The sequence below is a fragment of the Gorilla gorilla genome, chromosome 11, assembly GCF_029281585.2.
Source record: "Gorilla gorilla gorilla isolate KB3781 chromosome 11, NHGRI_mGorGor1-v2.1_pri, whole genome shotgun sequence".
Classification (NCBI taxonomy): Eukaryota; Metazoa; Chordata; class Mammalia; order Primates; family Hominidae; genus Gorilla; species Gorilla gorilla.
The window spans coordinates 81,505,040-81,530,325 of record NC_073235.2 but is presented as its reverse complement, the minus strand read 5'-3'; the positions used below and the strand labels follow the sequence as shown (position 1 = coordinate 81,530,325).

At 40.1% G+C, this 25,286-nt stretch overlaps 1 protein-coding gene across 4 annotated transcripts in view; it reads left to right on the top strand.

Annotated features, from left to right (window-relative positions):
- Nucleotides 1-6,529: 6,529 nt before the first annotated feature.
- CCDC141 (coiled-coil domain containing 141) overlaps nucleotides 6,530-25,286 on the top strand; it is a 219,622-nt gene continuing 200,865 nt past the window's right edge. For 3 of the 4 annotated variants that reach the window (XM_055380321.2, XM_055380322.2, XM_055380319.2), the window contains exons 1-2: nucleotides 6,583-6,831; nucleotides 9,269-9,391. In XM_055380321.2, the coding sequence (XP_055236296.1) occupies nucleotides 6,730-6,831; nucleotides 9,269-9,391 (225 nt within the window). In that variant the 5' untranslated portion in view covers nucleotides 6,583-6,729. Of the gene's footprint in view, nucleotides 6,832-9,268; nucleotides 9,392-25,286 lie in introns of all 4 variants that reach the window. The other variant, XM_019021976.4, reaches the window with a different exon arrangement.

The window sequence follows — 25,286 nt, the reverse complement described above, 5'->3', positions numbered from 1 at the left end:
CCTTTCATTTTCTGGTAGGGACAAAGGAGACACGTTTTATCTGTGGACCGACCCAAAACTCTGGCGCTGGTCATGGACTAGGGAAGGCAGCCTTCCCTTGGTGTTGAATCATTGCAGGGACGCCGCCTCTCTGGTTATTCACCCAGGTTTCAGAGGTGTCAGACCACGCAAGGATGCCTGCCTTAGTCCTTCAACCCTTAGCAACAAGTCCCGCTTTTCTGGAGGAGGGGCAGGAACACTGACCTCTTATCTCTGCGCCCCGACCTCTTATCTCTGTGACCCATCCCTTATTTCTATGTCCCGCCTTTTTATCTCTGTGCCCCAACCCCTTATTTCCACACCCCGACCCCTTCTCTGCTTTTCTGGAAGGCAAGAACCCCCCACCCCTTCCCCTTGTCTCTAGTCTCTTTTCTCTGGGCTTGCCTCCTTCACTATGGGCAAGCTTCCACCTTCCATTCCTCCTTCTTCTCCCTTAGCCTGTGTTTTTAAGAACTTAAAACCTCTTCAACTCTCACCTGACCTAAAATCTAAGTGTCTTGTTTTCTTCTGCAATGCCGCTTGACCCCAATACAAACTCGACAGTAGTTCCAAATAGCCAGAAAACAGCACTTTCAATTTTTCCATCCTACAAGATCTAAATAATTCTTGTCATAAAATAGGCAAATGGTCTGAGGTGCCTAATGCCCAGGCATTCTTTTACACATCGGTCCCTCCCCCTAGTCTCTGTTCCCAATGCAACTCACCCCAAATCTTCCTTCCCTCCCACCAGTCTCCTCAGTCCCAACCCCAAGCGTCACTGAGTCTTTCTAATCTTCCTTTTCTACAGACCCATCTGACCTCTCCCCTCCTCGCCAGGCCGAGCTAGGTCCTAATTCTTCCTCAGCCTCCGCTCCTCCACCCTATAAATCTTTTATCATCTCCCCTCCTCACACCCGGTCTGGCTTACAGTTTCATTCCATGACTAGCCCTCCCCCACCTGCCCAGCAATTTACTCTTAAAAAGGTGGCTGGAGCTAAACGCATAGTCAAGATTAATGCTCCTTTTTCTTTATCTCAAATCAGATAGCGTTTAGGCTCTTTTTCATCAAATATAAAAATCCAGCCCAGTTCATGGCTCGTTTGGCAGCAACCCTGAGACGCTTTACAGCCCTAGACCCTAAAAGGTCAAAAGGCTGTCTTATTCTCAATATACATTTTATTACCCAATCTGCTCCTGACATTAAATAAAACTCCAAAAATTAAATTCCAGCCCTCAAACCCCACAACAGGACTTAATTAACCTCGCCTTCAAGGTGTACAATAATAGAGGCAGCCAAGTAGCAACATATTTCTGAATTGCAATTCCTTGCCTCCACTGTGAGACAAACCCCAGCCCATCTCCAGCACACAAGAACTTCCAAACATCAAAACCGCAGTGGCCAGGCGTTCCTCCAGAACTGCCTCCCCCAGGAGCTTGCTACAAGTGCCAGAAATCTGGCCACCAGGCCAAGGAATGCCCACAGCCCAGGATTCCTCCTAAGCCGTGTCCCATCTGTGCAGGACCCCACTGGAAATCGGACTGTTCAACTCACCTGGCAGTCACTCCCAGAGCCCCTGGAACTCTGGCCCAAGGCTCTCTGACTGACTCCTTCCCAGATCTTCTCAGCTTAGCGGCTGAAGACTGATGCTGTCCGATCTCCTCGGAAGCCCCATAGACCATCACGGACGCCAAGCTTTATGTAACTCTCACAGTGGAGGGTAAGTCCATCCCCTTCTTAATATGGAGGCTACCCACTCCACATTACCTTCTTTTCAAGGGCCTGTTTCCCTTGCCTCCATAACTGGTAGGTATTGACAGCCAGGCTTCTTAAACCTCTTGAAACTCCCCAACTCTGGTGCCAACTTAGACAATACTCTTTTAAGCACTCCTTTTTAGTTATCCCCACCAGCCCAGTTCCCTTATTAGGCCGAGACACTTTAACTAAATTATCTGCTTCCCTGACTATTCCTGGACTACAGCTACATCTCATTGCCGCCCTTCTTCCCAATCCAAAGCCTCCTTTGGGTCCTCTTCTTGTATCACCCCACCTTAACCCACAAGTATAAGATACCTTTACTCCCTCCTTGGTGACCGATCATGCACCACTTACCATCTCATTAAAACCTAATCACCCTTACCCGCTCAATGCCAATATCCCATCCCACACCATGCTTTGAAAGGATTAAAGCCTGTTATCACTCGCCTGCTACAGCATGGCCTTTTAAAACCTATAAACTCTCCTTACAATTCCATTTTACCTGTCCTAAAACCAGACGATCCTTACAAGTTAGTTCGGGATCTATGCCTTATCAACCAAATTGTTTTGCCTATCCACCCCACGGTGCCAAACCCATATACTCTCCTATCCTCAATACCTCCCTCCACAATCCATTATTCTGTTCTGGATCTCAAACATGCTTTCTTTACTATTCCTTTGCACCCTTCATCCCAGCCTCTCTTTGCTTTCACCTGGACTGACCCTGACATCCATCAAGCTCAGCAAATTACCTGGGCTGTACTGCCGCAAAGCTGCACAGACAGACCCCATTACTTCAGTCAAGCCCAAGTTTCTTCCTCATCTGTTACCTATCTCAGCATAATTCTCATAAAAACACATGTGCTGTCCCTGCTGATCGTGTCCGGCTAATCTCCCAAACCCCAATCCCTTCTACAAAACAACTCCTTTCCTTCCTAGGCATAGTTGGATACTTTCACCTTTGGATACCTGGTTTTGCCATCCTAACAAAACCGTTATATAAACTCACAAAAGGAAACGTAGCTGACCCCATAGATCCTAAATCCTTTCTCCACTCCTCTTTCCATTCCTTGAAGACAGCTTTAGAGACTGCCCCCACCCTAGCTCTTGCTGACTCATCCCAACCCTTTTCATTACACACAGCAGAAGTGCAGGGCTGTGCAGTTGGAATTCTTACACAAGGACTGGGATCGCATCCTGTAGGCTTTTTGTCCAAACAACTTGACCTTACTGTTTTAGGCTGGCCATCATGTCTCCGTGCAGCAGCTGCTGCCACCCTAATACTTTCAGAGGCCCTTAAAATCACAAACTATGCTCAACTCACTACAGCTCTCATAATTTCCAAAATCTATTTTCTTCCTCACACCTGACGCATATACTTTCTGCTCCCCGGCTCCTTCAGCTGTACTCACTCTTTGTTGAGTCTCCCACAATTACCATTGTTCATGGCCCGGACTTCAATCCAGCCTCCCACATTATTCCTGATACCACACCTGACCCTCATGACTGCATCTCTCTGATCCACCTGATGTTCACCCCATTTCCCCCCATTTCCTTCTTCCCTGTTTCTCACCCTGATCACACTTGGTTTATTGATGGCAGTTCCACCAGGCCTAATCACCACACACCAGCAAAGGCAGGCTATGCTATAGTACAAGCCACTAGCCCGCCTCTTAGAACCTCTCATTTCCTTTCCATCGTGGAAATCTATCCTCAAGGAAATAACTTCTCAGTGTTCCATCTGCCATTCTACTACTTCTTGGATTATTCAGACCCCTTCCCTTCCCTACACATCAAGCTCAGAGATTTGCCCCCACCCAGGACTGGCAAATTAGCTTTACTCAACATGCCCCAAGTCAGGAAACTAAAATACCTCTTGGTCTATGTAGACACTTTCACTGGATAGGAAGAGACCTTTCCCACAGGGTCTAAGAAGGCCACCACGGTCATTTCTTCCCTTCTGTCAGACACAATTACTCGGTTTGGCCTTCCCACCTCTACGCAGTCCGATAGCAGACTGGCCTTTATTAGTCAAATCAGCCAAGCAGTTTTTCAGGCTCTTGGTATTCAGGGAAACTTTTATATCCCTTACAGTCCTCAGTCTTCAGGAAAAGTAGAACGGACTAATGGTCTTTTAAAAACACACCTCACCAAGCTCAGCCACCAACTTAAAAAGGACTGGACAATACTTTTACCTCTTTCTTTTCTCAGAATTCAGGCCTGTCCTTGGAATGCTACAAGGTACAGCCCATTTGAGCTCCTGTATGGACGCTCCTTTTTATTTAGCCCCAGTCTTATTCCAGACACCAGACCAACTTAGACTTTGCCCCCAAAATCTTGTCATCCCTACTATCTTCTGTCTAGTCATACTCCTATTCACCGTTCTCAACTACTTATATGTGCCCTGCTCTTGTTTACACTGCTGGTTTACATTGTTTCTCCAAGCCATCACAGCTGATATCTCCTGGTGCTATCCCCAAACTGCCACTCTTAACTCTTGAAGTAAATAAATAATCTTTGCTGGCAGGACTATGCTGAATCTCCTTAGGCACTCTCTAATCAGATGTCCTGGGTCCTCCCAATTCTTAGACCTTTAATACCTGTTTTTCTCCCTCTCTTACTCCATTTGGTTTCTCAATTCATACAAAACCATATCCGGGCCATCACCAATAATTCTAAATGACAAATGTTTCTTCTAACAGTCCCATAATGTCACCCCTTACCACAAAGTCTTCCTTCAGCTTAATCCCTCCCACTCTAAGTTCCCACGCCGCCCCTAATCCCACTCGAAGCAGCCCTGAGAAACATCGCCCATTATCTCTCCATACCATCCCCCAAAATTTTCGCCGTCCCAACACTTTACCACTATTTTGTTTTATTTTTCTTATTAATATAAGAAGACAGGAATGTCAGGCCTCTGAGCCCAAGCTAAGCCATCATATCCCCTGTGACCTGTGTACACATCCAGATGGCCAGCTCCTGCCTTAACTGATGACATTCCACCACAAAAGAAATGAAAATAGCCTGTTCCTGCCTTAACTGATGGCATTATCTTGTGAAATTCCTTCTCCTGGTTCATCCTGGCTCATAAGCTCCCCTACTGAGCACCTTGTGACCCCCCACTCCTGCCCACCAGAGAACAACCCCCCTTTTTCCTTTACTTACCCAAATCCCATAAAACAGCCCCACCCCATCTCCCTTCGCTGACTCTCTTCTCAGACTCAGCCCACCTGCGCCCAGGTGAAATAAACAGCTTTATTGCTCACACAAAGCCTGTTTGGTGGTCTCTTCACACAGATGCAAGTGAAAGAAGGAGCCTGCCTTCAACCTTCCAGGTCAGTTACCTCTCTGCAAGCTCTCCAGCCCTGCCATAAAATGAAACCATTTGCAATAGTTGCTACATCATAGCTTGCTCGGCATCTGCTTTCCTGAGCTTGCTCCAATTGTTCCCTTCATGGGGTCAGGTGAAGTTCGTGTTGCATAGGGACTAGGATCTAGGTATGGTTTCCATCTCACTGGGGCAGCAGGCAGATGCTGAGCGCAGAGGACCTGGGTGGTGGCTACACAGTTGCAGAGCAGCCATGACATGCTCTTGGAAACAAAAATAATTGAACACTGAAGTATGTATAAAAGTACTTTTCCCCTTTGAATCAAGAATATGATCATGAACCTTAGCAAAACAATGGAGCTGACTCAGTCTTCTAAACATTGGCCCTGAACCTGAACCTACTATTAAATTGGGCTAAAAAGTTTACAGAGCAAGTGGATTCATTAAAACTGTTCTTTTGCTATATTCTCTGTTCTGGCTTTGTCCCAGAGATTTCCAATGCTTCCAGCAGCTTTGGAGTTAGTAGCTCTGATATGTTTGCATCTGACTTCTGACCTAAACTTTAGTGTTATTTTCAGCTGTTCTTTGACAGGGAATCCAACAGCTGCTGTTTAATACCACAGACAACTTGTGACACAGGCTGAGTTTCTAGCAATAGGATTAATCTACCAATGTGGGGCACTGATTTGAAGCTGGCTATAATTTTCCTGCACAGGAGGTGGGGGTAGGGAATAAAAAGCCTGAAGCACAGTACTTTCCTTTTTGTTTTTGTTTTTAATTGCAGCAAAATATATGTCTTAATAACTTTTAACCACACAGAAAACATTTTCTTGCTGCAATTAAAAGGTAACAGCAAAGTATTTTGCTTTCTCATGGTATTAATAACTGAACTTGAAAACCCTGTCCAATGGAGCAGAATAGTCACAAAGAAAATCTGAAATGATAGGCACCTATTTATAAATGCTGGTTGAAATATTTTAAAAAAAATTCCTAAGAAATCTGAGGCTCTGAGAAAATGTGGCTATTCCATCTAAACTTCATTTGGCAAAGAACAGTAAGTTTTAGAAAAGCAGATTAATCTAAAAATGTGTTTTAAGCAATTTGTGACTTAACCCCAAGACAAATACCAAAACTTTTTTAAAGTATACTTTGGTAGTTCTCTTTGCATGAGAGAGATTTCAAAAATCTTGAAAAGATTGATAGCCAGGTCAAAGACTTACTTGTTTAAAAGTCCGTGGTTACAATGGCATAGTTTTGGTGGCAAAACTAATTTGGGTTGTCAGGATGTAATTTTTTTTTCCATTTGTTATCAAACATCAGCTGATAAGGAAAGAGCTTGAAGCTGTCCTCCACATTTAAGATAACAGCAAAAATAACAGGCACTTAGTGTCACCATACTAGGGGCGTGGCAATTCTCTCTCGTTCGTTCCTTTCTCTCTCACGATAAACTCAATGGGGTTGTCTATTTTTAACCTCCTGTTCTTTCCTTTTGGCAGAGTAATCAGTGTGAACTGAGCTCTTTCCCTGAATGAATCCAAGTAACCCTGGTGGTTGCCTTCTGAAATGACCAGCAGACACACAACTGTCCAGAGGCTGCCCAAAGTATAAACTCTGGTTCTAAAGTACCATGTCCAGCCAGGGAAGTCCTAGTGTGGCGCTTTCTACGACGACAGTCAGTTCAGTTGCTGTGCAGGCTGGGGACTCCAAAATCGTTATAGCTGTCATAAAGGTAAGCTAACAACTTCCTTTTTTCTGTGCGGCTGTGGGCTTCTAGCTGTGTGTTGAAAACCCTAAAGAACATTCCATGCAATCGGCAGGACACAGCATAGAGAAGGCAACGCAGCAAGCACTCTTACTGCTTTCTTAAATCGGCTACTAAGAGAAACCTCTACAAGTTTCAGCAGTTACCAGAGATTCTCTTTCCTTTCAGTCAGCCAGAAAGCATCTACAGCAGCTTGATTTAAAAAAAAAGAAAGAAAGAAAAGAAAAGAAAGAAAAATAAAGGAAAGAAAACCTCTAGCATATACTGTCAATTTGGTCTTTAAAAGCAAGGCATTGATAACTGGAAGTTCATGATTGTCTGACTAAAGAGTCCAATGGACCTGTGAAATGCTTGTGATTTTTGAGAGTGGATGTGATGGAGGTGGGAGGAGGCAGGTCCTGACAGACAAGGGGAGGGCACAGCTTTAGGCACGATGGAACTCGGAAAACACCTAGTAAAGGGCTCCGACATGTGCCCTTTGCCACACTGGTTTTGACATGGTAAAGAAACTACTAAATCCTTGTCCAGTAACGAAGACCCTGCAAGGAAAGGTACAAAAGCTTTGTGTCAAATTTGCTCTTAACAAGCAGGAAGTAGAAGCCACTTAGGGTTTACAATTACTGCATGTTTTATGACAACCCATTTGCCCATTTGCAAAGATGACCACACATCTTTAGGCTGAAGAAGAACTCCATGATTTTATTCTCCATGGAAATGCCCTGTAAAAAAACCTTTCAAGCACTAGGCTTGGGCTTTAGGTGATATTCCACCTAAATAATTCAGTGTTTAATGAAGGGAAAGCTGGCAAACAAGCTGATGGTCACAAACCAGTTACTTTCAGGTCCCCACCAGGCTTAATTGAATGACTTTTCTGGCCTTTTGTTAGAGCATGGACAGCAAGCCGTGTTTACTTTAACTTAATTGCTGTGAATTTTATGGTAATGTGATAATTCATACCAGGAAAAGAGCACTTGATATTGAGCAAAGCAATTCACTATAGAAGGACAGAATGGAAAGTGTTCCTGCCGAGGTGGATTTTCTGGTGTTGTGAGACTTCTCTCCCACAGGAAGCAGGCCTCTGCTGACTTCCTCACCCTCCCATCTTTTCAGAGTCCCAGAGTGGAGATGAAAAGAAGCCTGACACAGAAGTAGGGCAAACAGATCATTTGCACGGGATTAATGATACTTTGAGTTAACTGCAGATTTCAGCAATGAGGGAAAAGAGGCAAACTCACTATTTTTCAAAAAGTTAACTTTCCATTTCCTCAAATATGAACATTCTTGGAGCAGGATGAGGAATAATATTAGAGGATAAATTACAGAAGAATCAGAGGTAGATTGAACACAAAAAATTACACTGGAAATTACACTGGAAAATTACACTGGAAACTCTTATTTTAACTGAATTGTGTTTCTAAGAATGTTCCCCCACTACCCTCTCCTCAGCCCTCTTACCTTACTGCCATCTCCATACAAAATACACCCCAAGCAATTCAGAGTAGAAAGTCCACCTTAATGGAATAGAAGTGCCTGTGTGCGATTTATAGTGACTGTCCAAACTGTCTCAGGGGACTGAATATATTCTAAAATAGAAACACATTTTTCTAATTTCTCTTTAGTAATTCATGTATCTACATGCGTATGCCTGTTAGTGGTTCATTTTGCTTAATGAGTTGTTGCTTCTTAGGAAAGCAATTCCTCAGGAAATGCAATGACAAATTATATCTTAGAGCAGTGTAAATCTTGTGTGGAAAGCAAGTTGACTGTGCTCAAATGGCAGTTGTCACAGGCATCTAATTTTGTTAATATTTTCCTACACGCTTTAATGAATATTCAACAACTAAGGTTGGAAAACAGCATATTTTACCTTTGAAATAAGATAAAAATCAATTTCTTCATCTGATATTTATTATTTTCAGCTAAACCAGCAAGGCCAATGTAAAGACACTAATCAGCCTAAATTGCATTTACAAGAACTTTTCCCATGGTGAAATCTGCATCCTACCTGCCCAAGTGGAATTTCACTATTTTTATTGAGTTCAGTTTTGTGAGTGAGAGAGGATACAGTTGTGTAAATTATTCTGTAACTTTATAATATTCAGTAATACATAATCCATTGTATGTTTTCCTCATTTGGGAATTTTTAACTCAAATCCAATATGCCAAGAGAGAATAATTTATCCTAAGAATAAAAAATAAAAGACAGGGCATGGATTTATATTAGATCTGCTGTGTTTCAATTTAAGTAAACCCCATCTCTATGGAAAGAATGGAAAAAAATAGAAAATAGAAAAAAAGTGTTTACAGTATAACTGGAAATTTAAAAGATATATTAAAAATGAGAAGGGTGAAGAGGAAGGAACAAGAGAACTAAAAGTGCATTTTATTTAATTTTTATTTTTAGTGTGGCAAATGGGTACAACTTCAACTGGCTGAATCACAGCCCAATCTTCTAGAAATTGGCAGCAGTCAAGATGAAACCAAAAAACTTCTTCATGATCATGAACTTCTTTTGGCCAAGCTCAAGGTAAGATACTAAGATGTGAAGCAGGAACAAAATCAAAGAGAACTAAAAAACTATTTCTTATACTTCTTGATTCCTCTGCTGTTACTGGCCTAGGGCCACTTCAATATGGTACCAGGTAGATAATGGAAAAATCAGTAGTTATTTATGAACAAACAGCATCAGAGAGAAGTAACAAGATTTTTAAAAATTTTCCCTAATGTGATAGAAACTATGGAAGGATAATATTTTCACTGTGGAGAAATGAGTAATTTTTTTTTCCTGGCTGCCTCAGTGGAAACAAAACTCCATCATTTTTTCGTTTCATGCATTACACCATCAAGTCACAAAAACAGATCCACAATTTCTATTGTTAATGATACCTGCTGGTAAAAATAATTTAGAAGACTTTTCCCCCGTTGGACTATTGAAAATATCTGATTCTGTGCTTAGTATTAAGAGTTCTTGAAACCAAATAATACTTCTGGTAAAACCAGACGTACTATTTTATATATGTTGAGAGTATTTAGTTAGAAATCTAAAAGTAACATTGGTTTGAGGTTGCCAGATAAAGGCCAGGTAAGATCAGAGCCAGCTACATAATCTGTGGGACCCAGGGCAACTACAAATTTGGGGCCATTTGTTCAAAAAGCAGGGAAAAGCTTTTTCTTGACCCATCATGGTGTTTTTTATTCACTACTTAATGTCTGGCTCCTTCATGTGTAAGATGGGTGCAGACCTCACAGGTACATGGCCTCACCCATGACTCAGTGCAAAGGACATGGGTTTTACCCCACCCTTCTTAAGCTTCACCTTGGCCACAGCTCCAGCTATAAGAGGTGGCAACAGTCACTGAGTGGGGCTGAGGAGCAGACAGGACAGCCGACTCTATATCCAGGAGATAGGACCACATGTCTGATGAGGTGCCAAGCCCTCAGCACTTGCTCTGTTGTCCCATTGGACTTAATTTACAAAACACAAATGTAAAGCATTTCAACACAGGAACAGGTACAGCATTAAGCCCTAAATGGTGTTCCATTCTGAGGAACCTCTGAGGGAGCCAGCCCTGTGAGTAATAACCTCATAGACAAATGAAATATCTTCACTAAGATCAAAGAGGTTCAAAGAGATTTAATGCGGATCCAGAGAACTGCAAAGACTAGGATGCTCTGCATTTTTAGTACTTCAATATTACTGTTTTCTTTGTACATCTAGGCTGAAATTCATACTTGCTTTCTAGATTTAGAAGCAGATTTGATCTGCATCTGATATATAGACAGTGGTTTTCTGCTTGGACAGTGGTAAAAGTAACTGAGTAAATGAAACCAAGAAGTTGAAGAAAGAATTAGTACAAAGAAGAAGGCCATTAGAAGGCAGAATTTATTTCCCTGTTTGACAGCTCCTTACTCTGGGATTTAGGTTGTCTTGCAAGGCAGAAATCCCTAGTTATTGGTAAGTCTTTTCTATGTAGAAAAACCCCATTATGTGTTTTTTGGTTGCATAAATGTCTTCTTTTGAGAAGTGTCTGTTCATGTCCTTCACCCACTTTTTGCCATCAGAGAAAAGCAAATCAAAACCACAATGAGATACCATCTCACACCAGTCAGAATGGCAATCATTAAAAAGTCAGGAAACAACAGGTGCTGGAGAGGACGTGGAGAAATAGGAACACTTTTACACTGTTGGTGGGACTGTAAACTAGTTCAACCATTGTGGAAGTCACTGTGGCGACTCCTCAGGGATCTAGAACTAGAAATACCATTTGACCCAGCCATCCCATTACTGGGTATGTACCCAAAGGACTATAAATCATGCTGCTATAAAGACACATGCACACATATGTTTATTGCGGCTCTATTCACAATAGCAAAGACTTGGAACCAACCCAAATGTCCAACAATGATAGACTGGATTAAGAAAATGTGGCACATATACACCATGGAATACTATGCAGCCATAAAAAATGATGAGTTCATGTCCTTTGTAGGGACATGGATGAAATTGGAAATCATCATTCGCAGTAAACTATCGCAAGAACAAAAAGCCAAACACCGCATATTCTCACTCATAGGTGGGAACTGAACAATGAGAACACATGGACACAGGAAGGGGAACATCACACTCTAGGGACTGTTGTGGGGTGGGGGGAGGGGGGAGGGATAGCATTGAGAGATATACCTAATGCTAGATGACGAGTTAGTGGGTGCAGTGCACCAGCATGGCACTTGTATACATATGTAACTAACCTGCACATTGTGCACATGTACCCTAAAACTTAAAGTAAAATAATAATTAAAAACAGAAATGAAATATGAAATAAAAATGAAAGTGAAAGTGAAAGAAAAAAAAAAAGAAAAACCCCATTATGATGTGGAAGAGCAATGAACCAGGAATAAAAACACCTATTGTTTAGCTCTAATTATGTCATAAACTAGTGTGATTTGGCTAACAACTCAAGGTCTTCCTGCTACACAAAAAGCTGTGTAAACTTGTCACTAATCCCCAATTCCATGAACTGTAGAAATGTAATACTTACTTGACGTTTCTGACCTTTCCCAGAAGTTTGCATTCTCATGATCTCTTGTGACCCCAGCTCCTTTGTATGCACCTGCCAACTGTTTCTGCTGAAGCTAACCTGGGCTTGAAACCACATCTTTTCCCCAGTTCCTGTTCATAATTCATGCCCAGCCAGCATTTCCCAGTCCACTGATAAATTGTGGGTAGTGGTGGGTGAGCTCACATCAGTTTGGAACTCTTGTGCTATCTCACTTCTCCCTTCATCCCTACTCCATCCAGGACTACAGAAGGGAAATGCCTTCTTAGGTGCAGCAATTCAGATCCTGCCTCCTACCCTGTGCTCAAATTTGCATACCTAAATCCATCCAGTAGCTTAGCTGGAAAAGGGTTTTCCTGTAGTATAGTTTGAAGTTGGGTAGAGTGATACCTCCAGCATCATTCTTTTGCTTAGGATTGCCTTGGCTATTCGGGCTCTTCTTTGGTTTCATATGAATTTTAAAATAGTTTTTTCTAATACTGTGAAGAATGTCAATGGTAGTTTAATGGGAATAGTATTGAATCTATAAATTGCTTTGGGCAGTATGGCCATTTTCACAATATTGATTCTTCCTATCCATGAGCATGGAATGTTCTTCCATTTGTTTGTGTCATCTCTGATTTCTTCGAGCAGTGGTTTGTAGTTCCCCTTAAAGAGGTCCTTCACTTTTCTTGTTAGTTGTATTCCTAGGTATTTTATTCTTTTTGTGGCAATTGTGAATGGGAGTTCATTTGTGATTTGGGTCTCAGCTTGCCTGTTGTTGGTATATAGGAATACTAGCAGTTTTTGCACGTTGATTTTGTATCCTGAGATTTTGCTGAAGTAGCTTATTAGCTTCGGAAGCTTTTGGGCTGAGACGATGGGATTTTTCCTGTGTCCTTAGATGTAGGATCATGTCATCTGCAAAGATAGTTTTACTTCCTCTCTTCCTATTCATTTGTTTCTCTTGCCTGATTGCCCTGGCCACAACTTCCAATACTGTGTTGAATAGGCATCCTTGTCTTGTGCTGGTGTACAAGGAGAATGCTTCCAGCTTCTGCCCATTCAGTATAATATTGGCTGTGGGTTTGTCATATATGGCTTTTGTTATTTTGAGGTATGTTCCTTCAATACCTAGTTTATTCAGAGTTTTTAACATGAAGGGATGTTGAATTTTATCAAAGGCCTTTTGTGTGTCTATTAAGATAATCATGTGGTTTTTGTCTTTAGTTCTGTTTATGTAATGAATCACATTTATTGATTTGCATCTGGGGAATGAAGCCTATTTGATTGTGGTGGATAAGCTTTTTGATGTGCTGCTGGATTTGGTTTGCTAGTATTTTGTTGAAGATTTTTGCATCAATGTTCATCAAGGCCTGGAGTTGCCTTTTTTTGTTGTATCTCTGCCAGGTTTTGGCATTAGGATGAGTTAGGGAGGAGTCCCTCCTCCTCAATTTTTGGAATAGTTTCAGTAGGAATGGTACCAGCTCTTCTTTATACCTCTGATAGAAGTCAACTGTGAATCCATCTGGTCCTGGGCTTTTTTTGGTTGGCAGGCTATTTATTACTGCCTCAATTTCAGAACTCATTATTGGTCTATTCAAGGATTCAATTTCTTCCTGGTTCAGTCTTGGGAGGGTACATGTGTCCAGGAATTTATTCATTTTTTCTAGATTTTCTAGTTTATGTGCATAGAGGTGTTTATAGTATTCTCTGATGGTTGTTTGTATTTCTGTTGGGTCAGTGGTACTATCCCCCTTATCATTTCAAACTGTGTTTATTTGGTGCTTCTCTCTTTTCTTCTTTATTAGTCTTGCTAGTGGCCTATCATATTTTTTTTTTTCAAAAAACTAGCTTTTAGGATTCATTGATTTTTCTGAAGGTTTTTTTGTGTTTCTATCTCTTTCAGTTCAGCTCCGATCTTGGTTATTTCTTGTCTTCTGCCAGCTTAAGTGGGTTGTTTGCTCTTGATTCTTTCTTTTAGTTGTGATGTTAGGTTGTTAACTTGAGATTTTTCTAGCTTTTTGATGTCGGCATTTTAGTGCTATAAATTTCTCACTTCATACTGCTTTAGCTGCATCCCAGAGATTCCGGTCCATTGTGTCTTGGTTCTCATTAGTTTCAAAGAACTTCTTAGGCTGGGCACAGTGGCTCATGCCTGTAATCCCAGCGCTTTGGCAGGCCAAGGTGGGTGGATCCCCTGAGGTCAGGAGTTTGAGACCAGCCTGGCTAACGTGGTGAAACCTTGTCTCTATTAAAAATACAAAAATTAGCCAGGTGTAGTGGTGCGTGCCTGTAATCCCAGCTACTTGGGAAGCTGAGGCAGGAGAATTTATTGAACCCCGGAGACAGAGGTTGCAGTAAGCCAAGATTGCACCATTTCACTCCAGCCTGGGCAACAGACAGAGCAAGACTGTCAAAAAAAAGAACTTCTTGATTGATTTCTGCCTTAATTTCATTATTTGCCCAAGAGTCATCCTGGGGTACATTGTTCAATTTTCATTTAGTTGTATGATTTTGAGTGAATTTCTTAATCTTGACTTCTAATTTGATTGTGCTATTGCCTGAGAGACTGTTATGATTTCACTTCTTTTGCACTGGCTGAGGAGTGTTTTACTTCGATTATGTGATCAATTTTAAAGTAAGTGCCATGTGGCAATGAGAATAATGTATGTTCTGTTGTTTTGGGGTGGACAGTTCTGTATATGACTATCAGGTCCACTTATCCAGAGCTGTACTCAGCTCTGGATCTGAGCCAAATATCTTTTTAAATTTTCTGTCAATGATCTAATATTGTCGGTATGGTGTTAAAGTCTCCCACGACTATTGTGTGGGGGTCTAAGTCTCTTTGAAGGTCTCTAAGAACTTGCTTTATGAATCTGGGTACTCCTGTATTGGGTACATATATATTTAGGATATTCAGCTCTTCTTGTTGAATTGAAGTTTTTACCTTTATGCAATGCTCTTCTTTGTCTTTTTTAGTCTTTGTTGGTTTACAGTCTGTTTTGTCAGAAACTTGGAATGCAAATCTTGCTTTTTCTGTTTTCTATTTGCTTGGCAAATTTTCCTCCATTCCTGTATTTTGAGCCTATGTGAGTCTTTGCATGTGAGATGATCTCTTAAAGACAGCATACCAATGGATCTTGGTTCTTTATCCCGCTTGCCACTCTGTGTCTTTTAATTGGGGCATTTCCATTTACATTTAAGGTTAGTATTGTTATGTGTGGATTTAATCTTGTCATCATGATGCTAGCTGGTTATTTGGCAAAAAAAAAAAAAAAAAACCCACAACCAACCCGATTAAATAATAGGCAAAGGACATGAACAGACACTTCTCAAAAGAAGACATACGTGCAGCCAACAAACATTAAAAAAAGCTCAAAATCACTGATCATTAGAGAAATGTAAATCAAAACCACAATGAGATACCATCTCATACCAGTCAGAATGACTATTATTATAATGTCAAAAAACAGCAGACATGGCCGGGCGCGGTGGTTCACACCTGTAATCCTAGCACTTTGGGTGACTGAGGTGGGTGGATCACGAGGTCAGGAAATCAAGACCATCCTGGCTAACATGGTGAAACCCCGTCTCTATTAAAAATACAAAAAATTAGCTAGGCATGGTGGTGGGCGCCTGTAGTCCCAGCTACTTGGGAGGCTGAGGCAGGAGAATGGCGTGGAGGCAGGAGAATGGCGTGAACCCAGGAGGCGGAGCTTGCAGTGAGCCGAGATCGCATCACTGCACTCCAGCCTGGGTGACAGAGTGAGACTCTGTCTCAACAAACAGACAAACAAACAAACAAAACAACAGCAGAAGCTGGTGAGGATTTGGAGAAAAGGAATGCTTTTACCATGCTGGTAGGAGTGTAAATTAGTTGAATCATTGTGGAATTGTAGAAGACAGTGCGGCATTTCCTCAAAGACCTAGAGGCAGAAATACCATTCAACCCATCAATCCATTACTAGGTATATACCCAAAGGAATGTAAATCATTCTGTTATAAAGTTATATGCATGAGTATGTTCACTGCAGTACTATTCATAATAGCAAAGACATGGAATCAACCTAAATCCCCATCAATGATAGACTGGATAAAGAAAATGTGGTACATATATAACATGGAATATGATGTAGCCACAAACAGGAATGAGATCATGTCCTTTGTGGGGACGTAGATGGAACTGGAGGCCATTGTCCTTAGCAAACTAACTCAGAAACAGAAAACCAAATACCATGTGTTCTCACTTATAAGGGGGAGCTGAATGATGAGACCACACGGACACAGTTGGGGGAACAACACACACTGGTGCCTCTCAGAGGGTGGGAGGTGGGAGGAGGGAGAGCATCAGGAAGAATACCTAATGGACACTAGGGTTATACTTGGGTGATGGGATGATCTGTACAGCAAACCACCATAGCACACATTTACCTATGTAACAAACCTGCCCATCCTGCACAATTTAGCCCTAAACTTAAAATTAAAGTTGGAAATAAAAAAAAGAAGAGGGGTTTCCTTTTCTATGCTCTTTAGAAGACACTGGTTCTAGAATTAAACATCTTGTTCTTTGATGCCCTTCAGGCTATGTGTGGACTAGCCATTTAAGTTCTCTGGACTTTAGGCTTTTTATCTTTAAAATGAGGGAACAGGACAGATCGAAGCTTCATATTTATTGTGGATCTTACCACAATGTGCCAGTCTCCCTCCCTGCACATGGGTCTAAGAAAATGAGGTCTCAAACCAAAAGATCTTTTACCTTCATCTGGACCTCCAGCCATAACCTCTTAAGGTTCGTCTCTCATATTCTCCCCCAACTACTCACCACTTTCAATCCAGCCACTCAGCCCTAACAAACTTTAACTAGTAGTTTTATCATCTAGATATACCTAATTCTAATATTATGAGTCTAAAAAAAGAAAAAAATTATCAAGAAGTCTAAAGTCTATTTCAGATTTGCTGACAAAAGACTTTTAAAAATAATGAAAATATAAATTCCATTTCACAAATGGATAGATCATAAATTCAACCAATTTACTAGCTAATGTGCTGTCAAGATAGGCACAAACTTAACCTGTAGCAGAAAATTGTTGGATCCAAGTTGGTTTGAATATGAGCTTTTGAAGGATGAGGACATTAGTAGTTCAATAAGCCAATAATACTTAATATTTAATGTTTATTCCAGTCCTTTTTGTATGTACAGGGTCTTGCAATTTGTTCTAATCATAAAGAATGCTGTGAAAATGGCATTGGAAGGGTGTAGGATTCGGTGCTGAGTCAACTCTGATTTGGGCACAACACTTAGTATCTCTGGTCTCAGGGTCTTTATTTGAGAAATTAGAATAATAATAACGGTTACCTTCACACACCTAAAAAGAAAATTTGGGGAAGAAATACAATAATATATGGAAGTACATGCTGCTTTTCACAGAAAAAGCGGCATAATTATTATGTTAATGAGTGTTTCAGAGTAATTTGGTATATTAAATGTTTAATTTAATAGAAAAGCTATTTTCTGCTTTCCACTGAAAATTATCTCAAACCCTAGTAATTTAGACTAAAGAAAAAAATTCTGAAAACTGAGAATTTTTATAAGGGCCTCTAATGTTGGTAATATCTGTACCCTAGAGATCTTATTTTCCCTTCTGCAATGTACTTAATCTCAGTGGAGTGTCCAGAGAAAAAATATTTTCCTGTTTTCAGTGATGAAAATATAATCAAGTGGAAAAAACTTTAACTCCCAAAAGCCATCTAGATTTCCAAACCATATTCAAGTCATTTATAATGAAAAAGGATTCCAGAAAAGGCAGATTTAAGCCAGGTAAAGAAGATCTGCCTGTGGCTACTATTGACATTACATCCTCAGGTGAGGTGCAGAGTGTAAAAGGAGGATAAAAGGTTGGAAATTCCTTAGGGAAGTTGCCAAGGATGTTCTTCTTAACATCTGACTTTCCATTACATTGCTATTGTCTAGGGGAATTATGACTGTAAGAGTCAAGAAAACCTCCTGGGCACTGGCAGCTGTATTTGCAGTTGGCATTCAGTGAAGAATGACCCTTTAGAGTGGTAAAACACTGGAAAATTTCACCTCTAATTTGACTCTCATAAATTTGCTGGTTTCCTGTTCTGACTAAATCTCCAACTCAGGGAATGCTTATTTTTGCCCTATTTCTATTTTCTGTGCTAGAAATGAATGTACTATAAGTAGAATATATTAGTAGTAAAACTAAAAGTCTTATAAAAACTTACCTTAAATAAGAGATAGTGAGGTTTTCTGGCGTTCATCTGAAATATTTACTAAGAATGCATTTAGAAAATATTTTTATTATGGTAAAACATACATAACATATAATTTGCCATTTTATTCATTTTATATGTACAATTCAGTGGCATTAATTACATTCACAATGTTGTGCAACCATCACCACTATGTATTTCCAAAACTTTCTCATCACCCCAAACAGAAACTCAGTACCCAGTAAAAAAATAACTCTAATTATTACTTCCACTGGTAAGCTCTAATCCACTTTCTGTCTCTACGAATTTGTCTATTCTAGGTACCCCATGTAAATGGAATCACACAATATTTGTCCTTTTGTGCCTGACTTATTTCACTTAGCATATGATGTTTTCAAGGTTCACCCATTTTGCAGCATGCATCAGACCTTCATTCCTTTTTGAATAATGAATAATAATGCATTGTAATGACATGCTACATTTTGTTTATTCATTCATCTGTCAATAGACACTTGAGTTGTTTCCACTTTTTGGCCCTTATGAATGCTGCTACAATGAACATTGGTGTACAAGTATCTATTTGAGTATCTGTTTTCAATTCTTTTGAATATATATGTAGGAGTGAAATTGCTGGGTCCTGTGCTGGGTATTTCTGTTTTTAGTGTTTTGAGGAAACACCAAAATATCTTCCATAGCAACTGCATCAACTTTTGTTCCCACCAACATTATATGTGTTCCAATTGGTCCACATCTTGTCCATAACTTGTTGTTTCTTGTTTGTTTCTTTTTTAAAAAGTCGTAGCCATCCTATTAGGTATGAAGTGATATGTCATTGTGGTTTTAATTTGTATTTCCCTAAAGTGGATGATGTTGAGCATCTTTTCATGTGCTTATTGGCCAATGTATATCTTTTTTGGTGAAATATCTATTCAAATCCTTTGTCCACTTTTAAAGCAAGTTGTTTGGATTTTCTGTTGTTGAGTTGTAGAAGTTCTTTTTATATTTTAGATATTAATGCCTTATCAGATACATGATTTACAAATATCTTCTGCCATTCTGTAGGCTGCTTCTCATTTTCTTGATGATATTCTTTAAGAATGTATTCCAAAGCTGCGTGACTCGAATTATTTATATATACATATTAGAGGAAATTTCATGGCATGTGTGTTGTGAATGTGATGAAACACTTTCAGACAGTGTTAGAAGAGGACTAACCTGTTTTACATTACCTGTGTCATAGCAGTGTTTTTCTCTAAATGCTTAGTTTATACAGGAGCCACTTTCTCTCTTTCCCTGTGCTCCTGTTGACCCACACCTTCAAGAATTTACTCTCTCAGAAGTGTTAGGGAAGATGTTTCCACTTATATCTCCTCACTTTCTCTTTCCTACACAAGTAGGGAAGCCTGTGTCACCTGATGGGTGAGACTGGGGAAGCCTCAAGGGCTCTTTCCACAGATCCACTTAACTATGGGTTGCAGGTTCTCTTCTCTTTCTGTTTCTGCTCACCTGGCCAGATGTCCCCACCTGGCAGACACAGGCCAGAGTCCCACCTAGGGCAGCTAGTTATGTATCTGTGCCTCAGATCCACCTGTCTCCACAGGGAGGTTCTATGGGATAGGTTACAGGGAGAAAATGCAGAAATGCAAATCAACCCCATCCTCCAGTCCAGCTTTACCAGTAATAACAGCATATATTCTTATCCTTCCCTCACCCTGATTTCTATTTCTCAGTTGATTCAGAATCTTGAAGAGAAAGGAGTGAGATCAATTGGCACCTTCCAAATTCAAACACGTATTGATCTGTGTTTGAAATAGATGGTGTTCTCATCTTCTATGTATATAAAGTTCCGGCCTTATTTTTCATGGAGCATTTTGAAGAAGGTGACTGGAACAACATGGGAACAATGCCGGAATTGTGGTCTAGTGGGAATTAGTCAGTGCTTTAATTTCTCTTTTAGGGTTTTGAAAATGGAGAACTTTTTCCACTAAAAAATGAAAATAGTGTTCTCACAACTATAAGGCAGCACAACTTCCTGGTGGCTTTCCCTGCCTCACTTGGCACCTTCCTTGTTTATACAGTGTTTCTTTCCCTGGTTCATTTCCAGTGACTAGAAGGGAGCAGTGCAGTGGTCCAAGGGGCTTAAGTTTAAATAGCATTCTTTACATTTGAAAAGTGCCTTGGCCGATTCTGTAAAACATAGTTTTCACAAGTGGATGTGAGACATGTTGATTTAAGAGAGTCTACGGTGTCCATTAAAATAGGCATTTTCAACATGGAGTTAGGGCACATAATATTCTGGATATCACAAATAGTTTGTTACCAGTTCAGGTTGAGCAGGAGTTTAGAGTATGACCATAACCAATGAAGTGTTGGTGGGAGTTGATTTACCAAAGGGGCAAGAATTCTAGAAGGAGAGAATTTTGTAGGCAGAGACTGAAGAGTAAGAAAATTTAGAAAAGACACTCCTGACCTCGGCCCTGTCCTGGCCCAGGAATCAAGGTTGGACCTCTTAGCAGAGGCTGATGGGCCTGTGAAAAAGACGAGGCACACGCCATACTCCTTTGTTGCTGGAACACCAGATGACACAGAGAGGGCAGAAAAGAGAGGTGTCCTCCGTATTTCTGCAAGGAACAGAACCTGGCTTGGTTATAGTGAATACTGTCAACTCTTTTGGCAACTTTGAAAAGACCCAGTACTCGGGAATATTATGGTAGATGAAAGATGGCTACTAATTCTTTGAAATGTCTCCTCCTGAGAAGTGGGATCTATGTCCCTTCCCTTAAAATTGGAGACTCTGTGACTGTTTAGAGTAATATGATGATGCTGTGCCATATTCTGGGCCCTGGCCTCAAGAGACTGTCTGCTTTTACTTCCTGAAACTTGGAATTGTAACTCTGGTAACCCACCCACCTTGTGAGAAAGTCAAACAGCACTGTAGAGAAGCCCGTGTTGAGGAGAACTGAGGCTCCCAGGTAACAGCTTTGGCTGAAATCCAACAGTCAATCAACTTCCAGTCATGTGAGTGAGCCACCTTGGAAGTAGATTCTCCAGTCCCAATTGAGCTTCCCAGCTGACTTGCATGGGGCAGAGACAGGCCTTTTCCACTGAGTCCTGCCCAAATTGAGAATCATGAACAAAGTAAGTGGTTGCTGTTCCAGGCTACTAGAATTTGGGGTGGTGTGTTACACAGCCACAACTGGAATAGAGTGCAAATGCAGAAGGAGCACCCTATAGGGACTTTGAAGGCAGTGCTCATAAATGAAAAGGCACAGGCAGAAGAAAACAAGAGTTTTTATGGGAAGACAGTGGATAAGTGGAACTGAGTTTCTCTAACGTGAAAGATGGGGTGATAATCCTAATGATAAGTAAAAAGAAAATTCTGAATTTATGAGAGATTTACTTTATGAAGAATGAATGAGGACAGATTCAAAGATATGACTATCATAATGTTAAACTGTTTGACCTGCATTCTGATATAGTTTCTTGATAGACAGAAAAATGTTGTAGTTATAATTCAGCACACAGAGATCTACACAAACTATTATGGGTATATTGTGGAAAATAGGGTATTTAGTTCTTCCAGGAAAACCTTGACAGAAAAACTGATATTTGAGCTGTCCTGGAGATGGATATGAGTTTTCCAGAACCCATAGACTAATTTAATGGACAAACAATAGATAGGGAGAAAAATATCTGCAATTTACATGGAAGTCAAATGGTTATAATCCTTCATATTGATAAGAAATACAAATAAAATCAATAAAAATGGACTACTTACAACAGAGAAATACATTTCCAGTAAACATTTAAAAAGATCAGCATCAGAATTACCTGAGAAATGAAACAATCATTAAAAAGATACACCATTATTTGCCTAATATACCATTATGAATTCAAAATATCAATAACATCCAATGATGGTAAGAATGCGAGGAAAGACTGGTTGAGACTTTGGACTGACACAACCTTTTGGAAACCGGAAAGCATTCAAATGTAAAATGCATGCATTCTGTGATCTACTAACTTCACCTCCAGGAAACTATCCTTGGAAATGAAAGCACTCATAGAGATATTGACATAAAGATGCTTTTGCTCTCATATTGACCATGTTTTCACATTTTTTAAAACTTAAGTTCAGAGGTACACGTGCAGATTTGCTCTTTAGGGAAGCTTGTGTGATGGGGGTTTGTTGTACAGATTATTTCATCATTCAAGTATTCAGCCTAGCACCCTTCTAGTTATTTTTCCTGATCCTCTCATTCCTCCCACCCTCTACCCTCCATTAGGACCCAATGTCTGTTGTTCCCCTCCATGGTCCATGTCCATCTGTCATCATGTAGCTCCCACTTACAAGTGAGAACACGCAAAATTTGGTTTTCCGTTCCTGCTTTAGTTTGCTAAGGATAATGGCCTCCAGCTCCATCTATGTCACTGCAAAGGATATTATCTCATTCTTTTTTATTGCTGCATAGTATTCCATGGTATTTATATACCACATTTTCTTTATTCAGTGTACCACTGATGGGCATTTAGGTTGATTCCATTGTCTTTGCTATTGTGAATAGTGCTGCAATGAACATATGTGTTTTTAATAGAACAACTTAACTAGAAACAAAACAATATATAATAACAGGGGAAATAAAATTTTAAATTGGTAATTTATGCTTTTTTCATACTGTGAAATATTATGCTGAGCCCCAGGCTTCTTACTTGTGACATAGATAAATTCAGAAGTTTAAGCCAGTGTTGGTTGGGCTTTATGTTATTTGTCACTAAAAACATTTCTATTTGAAAGGCCAGGATCATAGCTAGCATTTTTGAAATCATAGGCCTGTAGTCTCCAGCTATTAATTTTCTATTTAGAAGGTAGTCCTTTAAAATATAAACCTACAAACAAAATTTTTTCCTGGAAAATAGAACCCATAGTTCTTATTAGTATGACAAAAAGGTTCTAGGTCTGAGATTTAGACAGACAGGACAAAACTCTGACAGTTCAATATAAATGAAAATGACAGAGATAAAGTGGACACAGAATCCATCCATCCCCTACTCCCAATCTTCAATATGTTTGAGTAAGATTAAATGTTAGGATAAAAATATACTTTTGTATTCTGTCCAGAAGGTAACAGATCTTTCTACTCTAGAAAAGACATAAAATTGTCTCTCAGTACCTGTGTGGGATTGGTTCCAGGATCTCTGCAGATATCAAAATTCACTGATGCTCAAGTCCCTTTTATAAAATTGCATAGTATTTGCATATAAGCTATGCACATCCCCCTTTATACTTTAAATCATCTATAGATGACTTATAATATATAAAATAATGTAAACATTATGCAAATATTATAGCACAATGGTTTCATATTTGTATTAATTTTTGTTGTTATGTTATTTCTTAATATTTTTATACATGGTTTATCAAATCTGTGGATGTGGTTGTGAAGAACCAACTGTCCATATGTATTGGACTTAGCATAGAATGACAGCATTTTCTTTCCTTTTCTTTTCTTTTGGTTTGTCTGTGTTTTAAGTCCACTATGACTTCTGCCTGATTAGCCTTAGCCAGAATGCATCTTTTCTAAACTATAGACTTTGTCTGAGATATATAAAAATGTGTAAATGTGTAAAACACTAGAGATTTCAAGTGGCATGGCTATGTCATTCTCATGACAAGTTCATCTAGCTATTACTCTTCTGGAGAATAAAGCAAACTTCTGACTCTATGATGAGCCCTGTTCTCCAAATTTTCTGTGTCCTCCATCTCCTTGCTACCATATATTTGAAACTTAGGTCCTTGAGCGAAATTAGAATTTTTGTCTTTTTTACTGGTTCTAGTACCAGGAAAGATGAAATGAACATCCTCCACCCTGTCTCCACTAACCGCAACTATAAACCCAGGTGGAATACATGTATGACAAGGATGATGAAGAGTTAATGCCGGCAGATAGATTAGGGGAAAGGATTAGAAATCCAAATACCACCAAACCAGCCGTGTTTTCATATGTCCTTGCTCTGGTATTTCCCAGGTTGAATTCAAAGACAAACTGACACCCTGATATATGTACCAGATGTGGACAGAAAAAGTTCCAGAAAAGCCCTCTCTTTCAGTTGTGAGCAGAGGAAAAAGGATCCAAGGGTCAGAGAGGGAGAGGGAAAATCCCTTGCTTTTGTTTTTTGCTTTTTGTGTTTCTATTGTCTCTGCCTCAGTCCAAGCCACCACCACCCCCATCCCCAAATGGCAGTTGTGATAGTGAAAGTGGAAGCAACCAGGCAGATGCCTAAACCTCCAAGAGAGGGGAAAACTGGCCAGAAGATCAATGGTCCCAGAGCTTGGAATGAATTCACATTGCTTTTTTCTCTCCCCATCCTTTCTGCTGCTTGGTCCTACAGGTGCCATGAGAGGATGTGCACAGCAGAGTGAGGAACCTAAAGCCCCTGCTTTAATACCAGAGAACCAGTAAGGGGGGTTTCCAGGGTACAGATTTCAGGCACTGAGTCAAGCCAGTAAAGTGGGAAGACAGAGAAGGTGAGAGAGCAGTCTCACCTTTCAGCTCTATAACTCATATTGTATAGATGGTTCTCTGATTTTTTTAAAAGTAAGTTTAATTACTCTGTCAGTAGACAGGAAACTCTGAAGAACCACAAGCTCTCAAATTCAGTTTCATAAGACATGTTTTGCACTTTAGCAGCCAACTCAAAACCCATCCTAAGTATTTCCGTAGTTGAAACTGGAGAAACCCAAACCACCCAAGGCTATTGCTGACTGCTTTCAGTGCCTGAGATTCTTAGGTTCAGTGATACCATAGGCTATCAAACTTTTATTAACATGTTGAAAAGAAAACACTTTGCTAGTGTGTCATACTTCTTGGAGCAGCAATAAATAGAAATGCATAAGACAAGCCACAAATGTCAGCTGCATATGTAATTTAAATTTTTTGGTACTCCATATATGAATTCTGGAGCATTAAATGTTTGCATTACAAAAGAATAAATGTCTCAAATTGATGATCTAAGCTTTTCCCTTAAGGAACTAGAAAAATAAGAGTAAATTAAAGCCAAAGCAAGCAGAATGATGGAAAAAATGAAGATAAAAGCAGAAATCAATGAAATTGAAAATAGTAAACCAACAGGGAAAATCAGTAAGACCAA